General features: G+C 40.1%; 1 protein-coding gene across 1 annotated transcript in view; it reads right to left on the bottom strand.

The window, feature by feature from the left end:
- Positions 1–8955: 8955 nt before the first annotated feature.
- IPO8 (importin 8) overlaps positions 8956–19105 on the bottom strand; it is a 51347-nt gene continuing 41197 nt past the window's right edge. Inside the window, exons 22-25 of the mRNA XM_040561881.1 lie at positions 18203–18408; positions 16510–16743; positions 15916–16032; positions 8956–15218 (exon numbers count right to left, since the gene is read on the bottom strand). Coding sequence (XP_040417815.1) covers positions 15124–15218; positions 15916–16032; positions 16510–16743; positions 18203–18408 — 652 coding nt within the window. The 3' untranslated portion in view covers positions 8956–15123. The remainder of the gene's footprint in view (positions 15219–15915; positions 16033–16509; positions 16744–18202; positions 18409–19105) is intronic.

The raw sequence follows: 19105 nt of genomic DNA, 5'->3' as shown, positions 1-19105 counted from the left end.
TTGCTGTTTTACAAGGAAGAAGAGCCCATTCAATAATTACCTGGGGTCTAGTCACACCACGGACCAGGAAGACTAGGAGCTGAATGTTTCTGGAAAAGGAGCATTACGTTGAGGTAGCTTGCAGAGCAATTGGGTGTGCTCCAAGTCCAGATTCTCCAAATAATCAGGTCAGAAAACAAGCCATTTATAGCAGGGACATAACAGACATTGCTCTGCTTTAATGAAGCTCTCTTCTGCTTGGAAGAAATGTTCTGGTGTGACAAGATAATTTCTCACCTGGATTTAAATGCTACGGTGTCTGACGGTATCTGGTATCTTTCTCCAACTATCATCAATTAAGCTTTGAATACCACAAAGATGAAGAAAGGTAAGCCTATGTGTCATCCGTTGGTTCATGCAAAGCAACCTAACCAAAAATCTATCCTTCTGGGAATGACGAATCAAGAAACTGGTGACAATACAGAATGAAAATCATAGAATCATCTAGCTTGGAAAAGACCTTCAATATCATTCAGTCCAACCATCAACCTGACCTACTGAGTCCCATCACTAAACCACGTCCCTCCGTGCCACATCCACACATCTCTTAAGTACCTCCACAGATAGGGACTTGATAGCTAGCTGAGCTCTGCCTGACCTGCTCTTCCTAAAAACGCTCACTATTAAAGCAAATTAGAAGTTACACGTACGTCATTCCTGAAGACGATGGGATGAGAAATTATACATGATAGAAATCCCAAAGCATGACCTCTGACATGTAACTGGAAGCATTTTTTGTGTTTTGCTGCAGGTTTATAAATGGTTGCACTCCACTTTTGGAGCCTTTTCTCCACGGCTGACACTTCTGATGCACAGAATGTAGTCCTGCGGTGAAGACTGGATGATGACACATCAGTTGCAGAAATGAGTTCTGTCTGGCACAGGCAAGATGAGTTGGCTCCTTCTACAGCCATTCACTTGAATCATATGAATTCTAATATATAATGAGGAAATGTCCCGTGCTGATAATTCTAAGGACAAGCCCTTATACTAAAAGCAAGTTTGTTGTAGATGAATTTAATATCCTTCCCGCAAGTGAAGACAATGACATACAGAAGTAAAACCCTTGAGCATCAATAGCAAAAAGGCATTGAATAAAGACATTCCATCATTCCCTGAGTTAAACAGAAATAAGACCAAGTGCAAGATAAAGGTAGGAGCAAGGCAGAGGGTGTGTGTGGGGGGAGGGATCCTAGACCGCTAAGAAGGGCTCTCAGAAAACTACCAAACTGCCAAAAAGAGTGCTTGATGGAGGTTACAGCATCAGAAATCACATGTGTAGAGACCTAGGATTTTCTCCTCTGAAATACTGCTTCCTTAGATGCTTGTTTGGCCTACAGAACCAAGTTGATAGTGAGTGTTGAGATTTCTTCTCCTTTAAATATGACTGGCATACATACTCTGTCGAAAGTAATCCATGAACACTTAAACAAATGGAAAATCTATTTTTATTCTAAAAATGTTAGATATTTGAATGTCAGTCATTCATATAATGGTACAGCTGAGCTCAATAAAATTGTCTCATGAATCCAAACATTGCTGTTGACCAAAACACAATGTCACAAGTATGTAATAAAACCTACAGAAATGCCTTTTGCTATCAGCTTCCCTAGGAAGTGCTGGACTTGAAGCAGCCCTCCAACACCCTCAGACAGATTGCAACAATTTAAATAATGACACTTTGCAAACAGGTTTAAGTACTACAAACCTCTGAACCACAAACTGATCCAACAAGTTAGATAAGCAATAAGGGAGCCTTTCTTTCAATGTCACCCCTGACTGTCTTTCTCCCTGCCTTCTGGCTCCTCTAACAAGTCAGGCACGTGGTGAAAAAATATTTCAAGCCAGTGGGTGGCATCCAGTATTATATTCTGGATGTGTCGTTGATAGCTTGAATATATCAGATATTTTTAGCTACTGTAAGCAGTTCTAGGCAATCAAGTATTGTAATCAAGAGCATACAGAAGCTGAGCTGTATCAGTTCAGTCAGGATTTTAAGGATTCAGGTTTTACAACTCCTCTAGTTAATGTGCTGGGATGGTACGGACACAGTTGCTCCCTCTTTCAGTGTAACAGTCATTTTCAGAAGTATGACCTTCCTGAGAACTCCCTACCGTGCTCAGCTTAGTGTATAGTCATTTCAGTAACAGCAGCTTTCTGCAGGGAAATAGGAAAGGCAGCCTCGGGCCTGGCTGGAGATATCCAAAGTTATGTGACTGTGAAAATCTCTGGGTTCCAGTGGGCCATGAAGCCATGCTATTTGGGAAATGACAGTGACTGCAAAGAAAGACTACAGAACAGCCAACCCTTTCACAACCAAGCAGGAAGCCTGCAGAGAAGCTGCAATTCCTGCCCAGCTGCAGGAGCTGAGGGAAGGCCAGAACCCCACCATGTTTTCACCCTGGGTTTGCCAAGTGCCAGGCCGGGCCTGGTCCCACCCTGCCCACACGTGTCCCGGCACCCATGGCCATGCTCCCTGTCCTCATCCCAGCCCGAAGGGGGTAGCACAGTGCTGAGACCATGGGCATCACAGCAGTGCCCCAACACATGTCCTTTTGAGAAAGATCTGCAGGCAAAAGCCTCGTGTGAAGAGGAGCCACTGAACTCGTGTGGGTTTTGGCAGAGCTGTACCTCAACTTGGAGGGCTTTGGCTCTCTGGCAGCCACCTGGGTTTAGTACCAGAGGAAAAATGTTTCCCTCACAAATTACAGTAGGAATCTGGGAGAGGGTTACAGAAGCAAAAAAACACAGACTCTATATTAACAGCTCTGTATCTTCTCCCTAAACTTGTGTGTGCCTGTGTGCCCCCTCTGCCTCACTTCTGTTTTACATCTCAGCCCTTCCCACAGCCTCATCTCTCCTGCCTGTTTTCACAATATACCCATAAGACAAGACATTTGCACCTACCATTGCTGTATCATTGCAAAGAAGTAAAAGCTTGATGGCAGAGCTTCAGACTTGAAGGCACAGTTGTCTTGGCTACATCTCTCTACCCTAGGGTTGAGCAAGCACCTTCCAGGTCATAGGCATGCCTCTACTTTCTGCTGCAGTAACACAAAGTAAATGACTGCAAGTGCTCTTCTGAACCTTTGAAAGCCACTATGTCCCCATCTAGTCTTTTCTCCTTCATCAATATGTTCTGACACCCTGGAAAAGGTTAAGAAGATAGGAGTCACAACCCATCTCCTTGAAACCTCCAGGGATCCCCCATTCCTCTAAGCCCCTCGTGCTTAGATCCATTCGTCATTAAGCTGCTCCTCCTTCTCTCTGTATTCTCTTGTGAATAATGAGCAACTTACTTCTTTCAGCAAGCAGAACCCACTAGAAACCTGCTGAAACTTTGCAGCCCAACGAGACACTGATGATTTCTCACGTAGCTTCTCCTTTTATACCTCCTCCCCATCAGGACTAACTCGTGAGAAGTCAATAATATATACTAGTATTGACCTGAAGTCTGCGGAGAAGCCACCCCTAGTGATCTGCTCAGATGAACACACAGCCATGAAGACCTAAGAACAATCACTGGTGTGACATTCTGCTATCTGATCCTCCCATTCACAATCCCTCTGGCTTTTACTTCCCATACACCAGCAATCCTAACATACCACTTCTGGACATAACACAGGCCTCTCTAGTTCATGCTTCAGCTTTTGGCCTGCTCTGAGGAAGTGACATACACTCTCAATTGATGTGAATGGTACTTCCAGCAAGCTGTAGTTTCCAGAGTTAGAAATTGCACAGTAGTGGGACTCATGCCTAACGCTTATTGCTTTTTCTGCTCATTTCCTTTCAAATGCAATGCCTAATTATCCTCTGTCTGAAGCAGAGACACCTCAATCAGGATTATTGCTATTAAGACATTTTGAACAAGACAGACAGCTCCCCTCTTAATATTTCTGCACACACAGCCCACCCAAGCTACTCTGCCGCTGCTAGCCCTGCCCAGCCTACAGAAGGAGCAGCAAGACTGACTGGGTAAAGTCCTGAGCATCAGAGTTGACCCTGCTTTGGGCAGAAGGTTGACTAGAGACCTCCTGAGCTCCCTTCCAACCCAGCATGTTCTGTGGTTTTAAGTTTTCAAGCAGGGATAGTAAGAGAATTTGACAGAAACTCCAGCTCAGTAACATACTCCCCTCATGAGTTACATTTCCCTTCTTTCAGATTTTCCCCTAATCCTAAATGATTGGCAAATGGTCAGCAGAAAGATGAGGATCTGGGCAACACATGTCCAGGGGCTTGTCACGTTCAGTCATCCCCAATTAGAACGTTACCTACCTTTGGGTGCTTCTGCTCAGCAGATTTTCAAGCTGTTCCTCCTGACTGCCTTTTTCAAGGTCCTACAACTTCGACGTTCATAGATTATTTTTCCCTGCACTCACTGATGCACTGCTGACCTGAATGCATCTTGACAAGTTTTCTGAATGCTGTAGTATCTTTTATTTGTGTTGGAGCATCCACAATGAAAAGACAAAAATAAAATGCAACAAAAATGCTACGAAAGACAGTGCAGTTAAGGCAATGTATCACACTGTAAAACAGAAGAAAAACTATAGCTCAGCTCCTGGGCTAGGAAAGGCTGTAATTTACTGTAGCAAAACAAAGCATATGCATCAAATTACTCCCATGTTTCAGAATCTCTCTCATACACAAGCATCAGCAAAATTGACTGTACACTTGCACACAATCAGCAAACAAAAAGTGGAGGCTTTTCTTATTTAGTTGGTTATAATCCTCCTGTTTCTCTTTCCCCTCCAAATATACCTCTGGTGGTTACCAGAGGTATATTCATATTAGCACACTCACCCACCTGACCTGGACGGTTCATTTCCCATTCATTTTCCTTATAAAAAGAGAAGAAAGTAGGTTTTCCCCAAGGGTGATTCAGAACAACTGATGCCTTAGAAGCACACCTCTGTTCCCTCCTGTCTTACAAAAGCCTAACCAAATAAGCTTTCTAACCTAAATTCAGTGCCTGAAAAATGTGGTGTGCCTTTTTTTTTTTTTTTTTTTTTTTTCCTTTCCCCTTGTCTCCTCCTTAGGGCTACACATACTAGTGGACACCTCTTTGTGTCTTTAAAGATCTTATCCACAGGGGTTTGTTTTGGTTCTTCCCCTATTTGTCTTTAACCAAAAATGGAATAGTATAAAAAAAAGAGTAAGAAGACAGTATTGTACAAAATTACATTGTGAAAAAGAAATCATTCAGGAAAGGATGAAATGCTTTCCAGTGCTTTCACATGGCTTTGGAAATTCATTAGGTTACAAACTGTTAATGTCCTGTTAGGCAATCTCCTGCAGCAGAATAAATCTTGGACTCAGGCCTCCATAATACAGTGACCTTGGATGAAAGCCACAAAGATGGCAGCAAAATAAACTAGCATATGTCCTTTGACATTATGTTTTAAGTAGCTGGTGCTTTTTTTTCTGCAGCAGTACTGGCAAAAAGTAAAATATGGAGGTAAAAGTCAACTGCAACTCCCTTCCCGTATGAAAAATGAAAGAATTATTTTTTTCCTTCTCCAAAATCAGGAGCAGAGCAAGAATATCAAGCTATAAACTACTTAGAGTTTATAAACAAAACAATTCTATTTTTCCTGTAATTGTTAACCTAGGATCTGTTTGCCTCATGGTTTCTCTATCTTTCCCAACCTGCTGTAGTTACAGAATTTCATTCAATCAGGCCCCAATTCAGTAATCAGGCAGTGAAACACTTGCTCAAGATCTGCATAAAAACACTTAACACAACAGTGTATCTACAGATGCACAATAGTACAAGAATCCAGCGATGAATAATCTATGCTCTGTGGCACTAACTATTGGCAAAAAATCTGCCTTCATTTCCACAGTTCTTCCTAATTCAGTACCTCACAGTCACACACCACAGCCACCCCAAAGAGCAGCACATGCGAGAGGGAGAAGAGGTGTGCACGTGAGAGGACGTTGCGTGTGTGAATGCATGTGAGCGGAGGAATCCAGAATCACAGCTGAGTGAGAATATTTCTTTGTTTACAAGAAGCAGAAGCTGAAAATCTAAGGCAAGATCCTCATGCCCCGGAAAACCACTGAATCCTAAAGCTACACGACGGATAGAAAAGTGAGGGGGTAACAAAGTCTAGCCAGAGCAGACAGGAGATAAATACAAGCACTCTCCCCCATCCCTCTGTAAGAGGAAGCAAGGCATGATTTGCAACCACAAGCAGCCGCTGCTTCAGTCATGCAGTGGCAGTGGTTTTTCAGTATGCATGTTTTATTTGAAGAATATCAACCATTCAGTAACAGAAAATCCCATTAAACAATCAGATATGCCCTTGCAACAGTCAGGAGGAAGAAACCACAAAAACTGAGGCAGCCTGAGACTGCAAAACTCTTTCTTCTGGAGAGAACAGCCTTTGGCAACCATAAACATCCTTTGGTTCCTCCAGCCAGGTGGCTCAAATACCCCTGCATTCTGAAATCAGCCGTACTTACAGAGGAGCACAGTGGCAATCTCCTTACCTTAGTCTTCCTGGACACTTACCTTTATGAAATCAGCAATCCTTTTGATCAATGAAGCAATGGATAAATATTCTGTAATTGAACGTCACAAGTAGTGACTCTTCCTTGGGGCAATTTCCATGCTCGCTTTTCCAGTGAAATCAATGTCTGGGGGGCTTCTTGGGCATGGACTCTCTCTTGGCTAGCCTGTTGTTTTTTTTTCCCCTCACAATGGTGAAGACAGATCCCGTCAGTCTTTTCTCCAAAACAATAATACAGATTAACCTAATCATGCTGTTTACCCTAATTGAATTGATTCTTGTTTGGCAAAATTCAGCAATCACAGTCCGTGCTGTACTGAGGAACCAGACTCATGTGGCTGTTTAATCTCAGATTTGAGTGGTCTGCACATAGAAATGATAGCTGCTTCTGATCAGTGCACATTCAGATACATTATGGTGTGGTTTTGTTCAACCCCCTGCGTCCTCCAGAAAGACACTTATGGCAGGAGGAAAACATAAGACAGGGTTTGCCTTCTCCACGCCCACAAAGCCCTTCCAGAACACAGCCACAGCTGCTACTGAGGTGCAGATGTCAGCCCCACAGCTGTGGTCAGATGCCTACATAACAGTACAGCCATTTAGCTCCACTACTGCGCTTTGCACAACCTCTTGAAGCAGAGTCAGGTGCAAGGCATGTTGTACTAAAAAGGGCTCTATGGATTATTTATAATTAATTCAGCAGGGAGACTTGGAAGCTGCAGGCACCCTTAGTTGTTGCTGCTGCATGCTCTGTTCTACAAGGTGCTGAGAGATAAAAGGCCAGTAACTTCAATAATAAAGAAAACAACTATTATTCATATACTGATATGACCTTGCCAGACTACATTTTTTTTATTCTGAATTTCATTTGTATGACTACAGAGTTTTTCTGATGTGCACGCAAACCCAGGTAGCTTGAACTCTGCCAGAAAAAGCATAAATTCAGTAGGAAACTGCGTGGGAATGGCTAAAGTCCCATCAATTTAATCAAAAAGGTAATTAAATTGTTTAAATTATGCATTTAACATACCTGATACCAAGAGAAAGCAAACATTGATCAACTTTCGTCCTTATTGGGGACTAACTAAAACAAATTACCGTTTTAAAGGATTTGGAGTTAGTATTCAGCTTAAGAATTCAACTTCAGCCAAAAGATCGACGCGGTCAGAGGGCAGGAGGAGGCATGAGAGCCATGTATTTACTTCAGTAAAAAATACACTCTTTCAGAGTCTGTTAGAAGTGGCAATCACAGCCTACACCTTCACAACTAATGCCGCGTATTTGTTAATACCTGCAGAGAGGCCATAAGCTTCCCAACACCCTGATATGTGGTACAGATGATACCACAGGTCACCTGAAGTTCTACTCCCACGTGATTAGGTTCACTTCAAAGCCTTAAGAGGAACTGGCAATCAGCATGTCATTCATCACCCAGCTGAGAACCATTTTTCTACAGGAGAGCTCATCACACCAAGAAACCCACACAAGATACAATTAAACAATGCCACTGCTAGACAGGGTAAAATTGCAGCTCACTAGAGCTCACTGGTACTAAGCAGTTTCATAAATGAAGTATGTTCTGGCAGAGCTTCTCTGGAAGGTATTAACAGTGGTACAAACACTAGGACCTAGCAAATGCCTTGGGTGAACTCCTGCCTCCATAAGAGCCAATGGTAAAACTCCCAGGCACTGTTATAGAACCAGAATTTTAATCTCTCTTGCCAGTTGCAACACACTGCTATGGCTTTGGGCAAACTACGCTAACTCAGCCTCTCCATTATGATTACGTGCCAATAACCACTGCTCTTAGAGGTACTGTGGAGGAATTGCAAAACTGCCCTGTATAGAAAAAGGCAAGCATTATCAAACAGCGCAATCTAACAAACAGGCTTCTTTAGGAACTCACCGTGATGGAAATATTCCGGTGATAAAAATATCAGGCTCACAGTTTCAAGCAGGATTAATCTCTTGTTCTGTGAAGGTTTGGTAAAACTATCTGCTTTGTGAATTCCACACACAGAAGACTGGTCCAAGCTCTGGTGCGGGAACGCAAGATCACTATCTTCACTATTCTGACATTTTTGGAAATTGTATTGGGACGATCCATAATGATCTCATCTACATCAAACATCAGTTATGTTCGTTTGCATGCAAACCATTCATATGAATAGTGGACTTTGCAAGCCTGAGATTAACAAACACGAACTGCTACACAAATGCACATTAACTCTGGATAACACGCACATTTGTTTAAAATTAATTCTGGGGTGTTCTTGTAAATAAGTTTTATGGCTGTATGAAGAGAGGCTATAAACTGAGATTGGGCTCCTTGGTAGGTGGCATGTTACATTTTTTTTAAGAAATATTATTCCTTCCATATAAATGCACAACAGATGTAACATTTGACCTAAGCAATAAGATTTATTACTATTTTTAAAGCAAATTCAGCACAGCTTATGAGAACACTGTACAGAATTCTTCAAGTTAGAAAGAGATTCTTCTTGTCATCAATGCATGTTTTGCATTTGTCAATTCTTGCCCTCAAAGCCAACCCACAGTGCAGTACTTTAGGTTTCTTACAAAGGTGATGATCCTGCATCCAATCTGAAAATGTTACACAGAGTGGTCTCCCTCTAGTCGTTGCAGTCATGGGCTCATATCTTTGCATTTAATAATCAAAAGAAATCTGCATGGCCTCTTTGGTCTCTTTTTGATCCAAAAAAATATTTCAGGTGATTTATGTTAAGCATATTACCAGCAGCACATGCAATTCAAAGCAGTTTTCACACAAAGTTTGGCAATGACAAAAAACATTACAGCCATGATCAAAGAACAGAATCTCACTTATATTGTTTAATATAAATTTCTTTACCTCATGCACTTTTGTATAAATATTTATTGTTTCATACTTTCTTCAGAGGCCATAGTTCTTCCGTTTTCTAAAAATAACCTGCTTATGTACAGTCTTGTCCTTTCAAAGCACTGTTCTTCCTCTGAGGTCCATTACCAAGATCTCTGTGCGTAGAAAGTAGTGAGAGAGGGATACGTGCAACCTTACTCACACAAACATGTCAAAAAGAATGAGGAAAACTTCTTGGAAAATCACCTTGAATAGTAAACAGTCCTGTGAAATACCGATAGGCCTACACATCAGGCAGTAATTCTGCATTTTCAGTGAGGGCAAAAAAGCTGAAACATAACTGAACATATTAAAATCTCCTTTCAAGAAAACACTAGTTTTTGTTGCTCAGCAGCTTCAACTGGTAAACCATTTTCAGATTTTGCACTTCGCTTTATATAACATAATCCAGGATGTGCCAGTAGGCAACTTCTGACCAACCCTCTCCATTCACCTCAGGTGAACCCCGGAGCTGATACAGTTCCGTTCACATTGGAGAAATCAATCCATCTGAAAGTACATCTCCCACCCCACCATGCACATAGCCAAGCACTTAAAACTGTGAGCCTCTGTACAGCCTGTGAAGAGAATCCTAGCATTAACTTACCACTTCCGCCTCTTTTTTTTTTTTCCTGGTATGAACAATTACCCATTTGTAATCAAGATTGCTTTCAGATCCTGAGTTCACAGCATTGCACCAAATCTGGGGCTGCCCAAGAAGTCAAGCACATTCTTGTTCTATGCCTTTCTCTCGAATAAAGTTCTTGAACACTCGAACAGTGCAGGATCATATCAAACACATCAACTCAATTTAAATGGATGCTTTCTTGATTCCTACATCATCGCAATTGCATATGCCTGCAGATTCTCTTTGAACTGCTGTTCCCCAAAATTCATTAGTCAGGGAATAGTTGGTCAGTCAGCTCCCTTGACATAGCAATTTGGTAGGAGGTATGTTGACAACTTTTAAGAAAAGCTGTAATCCCACTGAGTTTCTCCCACTGGTGATTGCACTTCAGCCAAGACAAGATGTTTTCAGACTTTTTAAAGGGATGCATCTTTTCTCTGCTAGAGAAAATCCCACAAAATCTTTACCTCATATTAATGACTGTCAGATTCAGGTTACTGACATCTGGACAGATGTTGCATATTTAAAAGTATCTCCGTGCATTTGAATTGAGTAGTGATTAGATCTGCAGACTAGAGAAATGCACAAGCACTGCTTTAGTTCTCATTCATATTACACTGTTGTTTTATTTTTTGTTTTATGGGGTGGGGCTTTTTTGTTTATTTGTTTACAGAAGTACCAGCAGTGGAAGAGATGTCAAAGGAAAGCAGCTTGGCCTGTTCATACATCCCCTTCATGATACGGTTTTATGCTAAGACTTTCTACTACCTGGCACAGTGTCTGGCTTTCTCCAGCAAACTCAGAACATCCATTTGGGTTAAGATACGACAACTGAGAGAAGAAGAGTGCTATTTTCACTCACACTGTCAAGACATTGGTAGCCATACTTGCTGTATGCTTTGCTGTGGTGAGGGAAACATGATTCTCTGTCCAGCTGCAAAGACGCAAAGACTCTTGGACTTGAATAACATCCTCATTCAGAGCTGGAGATCCTTGAGGAACTCACATATCAAAAGACTGACTATGGCACGTATAAGAACTAGGACTAAGTACCCCAATTATACAGTGTATTTTTGCCTACCCTTTGAGCAAATTTAAGTACAAGGTGCAGGGATTTCAAGTACCATTTTTGGACCTACCCATTTGAAGCAGTAAATCACAGAAAGGTTCTTCTCAAACTGCAGACACAAGCAAAGGGGTTTTGTAGTTTTGCATCACCTGCACATGTTAAATGAGACTTTCTTCTATAGATAAAAATGCAATGGATAGGCTCCACTGCTTCAGAAACAATGGGATTTAACAAATTTTGTTTAAGCTTTATTTTTTCAGATATTCTGAGTATCCCTGAAATACCTAGTAACAGTGGTTGGCAAAGGGAAGGAAAGGAGGGAAGAAAAAAGACTAACAAGTATCGTGGAAACAAAGGACAGTTAATCATTCATGCTGTCTACAATTCCTTTGGCTTACAAGTCTCAAGATAGACTCTTGCTTTACAGGAGAAAGAAAAAAAGTCATCTACTGTCCTACCTTCTTTCCTCAATGTATAATGGAATCCAGAGTCACAAGCTGCCTGGACTTCATAGCCAAAAAGCATTTCGTTTCATGTCTCCTTGACACCCTGCAGGCACCCTTTCCCCTTAAAATAAAGGATCTCACGATATCATTTTGTGTAACATTCTTTACATATTTTGATTTACAATCCCAAAGCACATCTACTTCAAACTGACTGTGTGCACAAGGGGGTTTGGTTTTTTTTGCTTGTTTTTTAGGATTTTTTTCTTAGTTTGATATTCTGTTCTCTTCCCGGAGCTGGCCATTTTGTTGACGGATTTTGCTTTGTTACAAAAGCAAAACAAATACTTCAACTTTGAAAGAAAGAGAGCAAAAAGAAGCAGCCAAAACACGTGGTCATCCTTATTTTCCTCTTAAGAGTGACCAAACAGTATATGCGATTCAATACCCAGCATGGGTTAATTTAATCTAGAAAATAAACTTATCATTTAAGTTAACATTTGACATTATTATAACCAACACAATGCTAATTTCATACGTAAAGCCCTCATGGTGCCCATGAGTCACCTTCACACTTTGGGAACATGGGCATGGGGTAACACAGGTCACCGGTTATCAGTCTTTGTTTTATTTTACAATACATTCACGATTCTCTGTACTTTCAGTGGCAAATACATCGTGCTTGGATGGCCAATGCCGGTATGTGATATCCCATGATTACCTTGGCCTCAAAGTCAGACAGTAATCCATGTTTGTGTTACTCTCCTTTTAATGCAGTACAAAGCTGGACACAACTCAGAAAGAAATCCCTAAAATCCATTACCTATTTACGATCATGTACAAACGGATATTTATCATGTTAAAAGAGAACCATATGTTAAAGTGTAGGCTAGAGCCCAATAAATCTTTTTGGATGGAATCCCTTTTCAAAAAAAGAAATGAAATAATTAACATTTGTTTTTGCCAGTAGAAACATTTGCTCATGAATCTCCTGGGAAGAGAAGGGCATTTAACCTTTTTACATGCCATCCCCTCAGATATCTGACTCCCACTGCAAAGCAGACAACAAAGATTCCCGACTCCATGCTGCTGATTAAACCCCTTGTAAGAAACATCTGGATGAAATTTTCTTGGCAGTTGACTTGAAAAGTATAGAAGCAGCAGAACTAGGGAGCAGCCACAGTTCAGCTGAGCAACACAAAGATGATGCTATGCAAAAGCAGATTTTTCCTTGAACACATTATCTCCTAAATACTAACTTGTGATTGTGCAAGCAACCTTATTAGCAGAAGAAAAATAAATCCCCCTTCTACTCTGCATGCCAGTGTACAGGAGGAAGATGGGCTTTGAAAGAAATCCCAGTCAACAATCTCTCTTTTTTTTTTTTAATAAAATAATAGAAATCTTAAACAGTTTACCTGACTAATACTTAACCTCAATTATCAGAGAAGTCATTCATATCCTTAAACTTCCAAAAAAAATTTCTTAAATTTGTAATTGTTTCAAAAACTTCTACGGCTTCTGAGAAACTCACCAACGAACTGGATGTAATACCTTCCTGCTGTTTCAGTAAACACATCCCCAGGCCTAAATTAGCAAAAGTGACCTATGATTTTCATGGCCTCTCTGCCCTCTGTTATTTGATCTGTAAGAAAATGTCCAATGCAGTACTTTTCATTTTTGAAAATGCAATTCGTGGAATTCTCCCAGTTTCCCATATGGACAACCAGAGCTAAAAGTGGGAAATTTTCACCATTGCTACTATGTGAATAAGAGCAGTGAAAAACCTGCATGAATCAATTTTACTCTGCATCTGCTGTTGGGGAAGAAAAAAAAAAAGGCAGCAGCAGTGCTGGAGTGAGTCCCACACAAAGGTGCAGAAACAAGAAAAATGGTGGGGAACCTTCTGCCCCATGACTGCAAGACTGAGAAAGTTCCAGGGTATGGGGCAAGGAATAGGCAGCAACACTATGGCCTCTTCCAGATGCCAAGGCACAGAGAGCTTCGGATTTATCAGACTGAACTATGACTCTTACATATTAAAAAAAAAAAAAAAAAAACGGCGCTTCAGGACACTGAAGGGGCCAGCAATTTGTAATTACCTACAATCCTTGAAAATCTGATAGGGTATGGGAAGGGTTTTGATTTTCTAGCTGGGGCACTGCTCTACAGAAATATATAATCCGTATGTGCTTTAAACTGCTTGGTAAATATTTTTGCGTCTTAAAGAAATTAACACAGAGACAAAATCTGGACTAAATGTTTTATCTCCAATTCAAACTTCACATTCTAAAGCACCCCAACTTATTTTGGCTACATCACTGAGATCCCAAAAGATCGAGAGAAGGGGCACCTACTCAAATTAGTATTGCTATCAGTTTCTCATAATGGTAAGTTTCTCACTAAACAAACGTATTCACTAAAAACCTGTTATATATATGTTCCAATTTATGAGAAACAAGTCTTTGAAATTCAGGAAAAAAAAAAAATCTGTCAGATAGCAAAATTTCAGTATGGAACAAGAACAGCCAAATGGAATGCAGACCAGAAATTCAATCACCGAAGTGTAACAGTAAGAAGAAACAAGTTCAGAGCTGTTTTTCTTCTATCAAGATAAATAAAATATTGTAAATACTTTGTACCACTTTATTCAGTACTACCACTGGAATGGTAATGAATGAATAAAAACAAAGGCGGGTTATAGGAACCCAGTAAAATCCAATATTCAGCAAAAATAGTGGAAATAAAAAGCTGTCGTGTAGAACATCTACATCTGAAGGCCATGCCACTTGTGCAGGCAGGAGGTAACGTCAATACAGATTTAGGATATCCACCTGCCACATGTGCCATTGTAACTCAAGTGAGCTGATTTCATGGCTAAGAGAAATAATTTAAGACTACTACATCAAGGGAAAATCTGCAATTTTGTTAAGACACTCTGACACAACCAGTGTATGCTTCGCAACTCCAGCAGACACTTCCCTATGCACGTTTGGTCTGCACCAAATAGGGAAGATGAGATAATATTCTGAATCCAGCAATATGTATGCAACCAACAAACAATTAAACCATGTAGTAAAAAGCAGATGACAGGAAAACATGGAACCAAGGCTTACAGTGTATCAAGAAATGTCCTTACACTTAAAAAAATTATAATGCACTCCAAAATCCATTTGTTCAGGCAATCCATGTACAACAGAAGGCACTGTTATCCATATGAATCTATCAATTCTGCACAGCAAAAACCTGAGAAGTGCAACTCAATTAGATGCAGCCTGGCCCCTCCCAGTCATTCAGGTTCCTTGAGGACAAATGTTTCCTTTTCAGTCCATCAAATTATAAAAACACCACAAGAATTTGTACATTACAGTAGCTGGTTAGAAAAAGCATTCTGGTGGGGGAAGCACACTGCTACATTTCAGAAAACCTTCAGCAGCATTGAATTACCCTCCCCTATCACTCAGAAGTCATGACGATTTTAAGAAAAAGTAATGATGAAACCCTTCCCATTGACCTTTGTAGATGATCCTTCAGTTTCCACCAGGAGTACTTCCAAAGTTAAATGCTGTGATCAGTCCTTTGTTATCAAATGTGTAGCCACTTTGTTGTTCTATTGTCTTAGTCTCTAGAATTCAAAGAAGGGAAAGGATATGAAAAATAGCCTGTAGAGAACACTTTTGCCAGAAATAATACCATAATACCATTCAGCTAAGAAAGCAAAGTTGTGGAAAAAACTCTCATTCTCTATATGCAGTGACAGTAATAAATCACACTCATATTTTCCTTAAACGAACAAGCACAACACACCTCTACAACAAAATGGAGAAATTAATCCTCTACAGAACAATTGTATGCTACATTATTCTGCTCGCCTCTTGATTAAATCTGAATTTATTTTCCATGATGCCAGTGTCCTAAATGCCCAAAACCTCACACCATCTGTGAAGGCAACGTTAGCAGTTCAACACATAATGCTATTAGACACATAATGATCTATAGTAAATTCCATCAGATGACTGGCTGACAGCTAGATATTGCCTTAATTTGCTCTTCATTTCAAATGTCAGGTTGTGCAAAACCAGTTCATAGCTTGCTCTAACAGCAGCATATGTCAATGAGAGGGCAATTAATTATAATAACAGTAATCTGAACAACACACACTTCCAGGCAAGCAATAATACAGCACAATATCCTATTGACGCTTCTCAGGCCTCCTGTAAGACTTATGTTAATTAGCACAGAGATTTATTCTCTGTTGTTACAGATTAGATGTGGTTCCAACATCCCCGAATAAATAAAGTGGCCCCGGAGAAGTGACTTACCTGCAGCATTTCGCCGGTGTTCTGCTACTGTATAAATTTCCTGCAGCTGTTTCTTCTGATCCTCACTCAGCGGTGCTGTCAGCGAATGGTACCAGGCAGCATCTCGGCTCTGCACCGCTGTCAGAACGGGAATGGATGGAAAGCGATTATCATCTTACATTGCAAGTTAATTTTAGACAAACAAAATTAAATCCCTGGTTTGGTTAAAACAAACAAACCGAATTTGCACTGCAAAACAGATTCGGAATTCCTGTCAGTTTCTCAGTACAGAATCCCCCCTGTAAACAACCCATTTTGGGAGAACTTCAATACATCCTCTGCTTTCTGAAACAGAAAGTTAACAATGTGGCCAATTATCCATGGACAACAATGAAGTGAATCTTTTAACTGAATATTCATATCACAACTAAAAGCAACGGGATTAGTCAAACAGGAAAGGGAGAAAACATTTTTTCCACTATGATTTTTAACATCTAGAAAACAACAAACATTTTTATATATAGGAGTCCCTCTAGTGACCAACTCTCACTCCAAACCATCTCACAACCATCTCCAAACTATTTCATAGCATTCTGTCCACTAGCACACACATACCTAAAAGTGCTTGCGTAAAAAACTGGTATTCATCAACCCCGTTTTCAAGGTCAAGAGGTGTGCTGAATCCTTCGAGAGCAGTCTCTTCCAATGCATCTTCATCCCAGTCATCATCGTCGTCGTCATCATCCTCTTCTTCTCCACCTCCACTGCCACCGCCACCACCTCCACCATGGTTCTCTTGCATTGCCTGGCTCACTTCATTTGTTTCCTCCTCATCACTTGGTATCTCTTCTGCAAAAGCATTGATGTGTTTTGTAAAACAAACATTTAAAAGTATTTGGAAAAAGTGGCTTTCAAATTAAGAATAACGAATCAATCTAATTTCTGGTCGAAAAGATGATCCTCTGTTAACATCCTTCCCTCAAAAACTCGGAAGAAAAATGAAGCTATGAAAATGTTTTCTACACTCAAGATCAGTTAAACTTTTGTTTCTAAGAACACCTGGGGAATGTGAAGCTTTTTTCTTCTTTCATGTACGCTATCATTGCATAATTATAGGATCCAAAAATTCTGAGCAAATTTGTCTTTCACGAAGTGTCCCATCACTATGCTTTTTAAATTATGAAAAAAAAAGACCGGCACAGGCTTCTCAAATTGACACAAAACAAAGAGAAAAACAGGTGTATGCCTAATGTCTGTCTGCTATTCTTCAGAGTGCTCCTTTATTTGAAGGAAGTTAAAATATCGTCTTTTGCTTAGTTTTACCTTCCACTCTGTTTATGAAACAATGATTATAACCTGAATTAAATGCAATTCCAACATGCAATTCTAAACATTGCTATTTCTCACTTAAGGAAAAATATTTTTGACTCTTAACTGAGATTTTTTTTTAAATCCCCTCCAGTTTCAAACCTTCAGCTCTTTCTGTGTTAGCAGGATAAAAAGAATGAAGTGACCGTATCTGCAACAAGCAGAAAGACTGACTCACAGGACAGAGATTTCAAATTACTGTGCTGATTCCATAGTGTACTCCTATGCACTGAGAAAAAAAATCTCTAAATACATTACAGAACAACTGTGTGAAATTTTAATGGATTACATACTCTGCTTAGACCCATTCTAATTTTCAGGCCTCAAACCATCTATTTCCTCTTCCAAATCAAGTAACAGCCACACGTATCTGCCTGCAACACTGTACAAAATTCACTCCCCACAGTTCCCACTGCAACGTATTCTTCAGATTTTTCTCTCTTCTGCCAGCCACAGCAATAAGAAGTCTTTCTACTCCAGGATCCTTATCTGCCTCGAACTCCACTTTGAAAATCACTGCATGCCATTTTCCATTTGGACAAAGGTGACTTGCAAGGGTTTCCTTTAAACTTCACTAGAATAGGTCTTTTAAATAGCTGGGTACTATGAACAGCTTCTTTCCAGGAATCAAGAACAAAGCCAGGGGAGTCATGGAAAACACCTGCTGCTTATGGAGAAGATGGAGTACATTCACAAGAGTGGACTTGCAAGTTTTATTGTTACTTCCTAACTTCCCTTTCACAAAGTATTACCTATTATACATTGAAACACTTTGATTACATTTTGGGAGTAAAAATCAATTCCTAAGGTGATCTTTCAAGCACCCAATAAGTCTAGCTATTTTCAGCAGACTAATGAGTCTTAGAAACGAACTGCAATTTCTTACCCCCTTTAAATTAAATCCAGACAAAATCCACAATGTGAAAAGGGGAGATTTTACCATTATCTTCTGCAACGTGTTTGTCATCTTTAGCATGGTCCTCATGTTCCGTGAGTTCTCGCGAGGCGCAAACTTGTTTTAAGCCCAGGAAGAGGAGGAGGATTGAAGGGACAATCTGAGCAGCCACAGCATCCACTGCAGGCGGACGGTTCTGCAATTCCATTAAGATGCTCAGTCCTATTATACACATCTTTCTGTCATGGAGTCTAAAACAACACACAACCATTAGACAGAAAAACATATTTTCACCGCAAGGATATGTAGAGAGCATCAAAGTCCTGGTGCTTGACATGGCAGAACACAATGTTTATAAAGTCTATGTTACAGGATCCTGAACACGTATTTCTTTTGTTCTGAATGTGAGTTTCCCATTGGAAAGTACTTGTCCAAAAACAATTAAGTATATTTCAAGCAATGACCAAATTCCTGGAAGAACTGTTTCTGATTACCAAATGCAAAGTTTGTAATGCTAAAAAAAATACTTTAATAATTACGTAGAATGTCTTTAATAAACCATTTGATAAACATTATCATCACTCAACAGAGTGGAAAATTAATTTCCCTTGGCTTAAATAGGAGTACTGTGGCAGGCACTGAAATTAGAGAAAATACTATTAGTTAAGAATAATGGCAAGCAGAAACACACTGAATTGCAGGGTGCTTTTATGGAGTGCCACAGGGCTAGCTGTATTTAAGCACGTTTTTTTAAGAGTCCATCAGAACAGCTGTAATATACATTCCATTTCCAACACTAACTTGAGGCACATTGCTAACTCCAGAGAAAGCAGGGAAATAACTGTACATCAAGAATAGCAAGCAGTACACTTAAACAGACAACCTGCAAATGAGTAGACTTCCAGGAAAACACACTATAGGTAATTAAAGGGAAATAAAAATATGGAA

This window comes from Cygnus olor, chromosome 1 (assembly GCF_009769625.2).
Source record: "Cygnus olor isolate bCygOlo1 chromosome 1, bCygOlo1.pri.v2, whole genome shotgun sequence".
Taxonomy (NCBI): domain Eukaryota; kingdom Metazoa; phylum Chordata; class Aves; order Anseriformes; family Anatidae; genus Cygnus; species Cygnus olor.
This window is presented reverse-complemented; position numbering and strand designations above follow the sequence as displayed.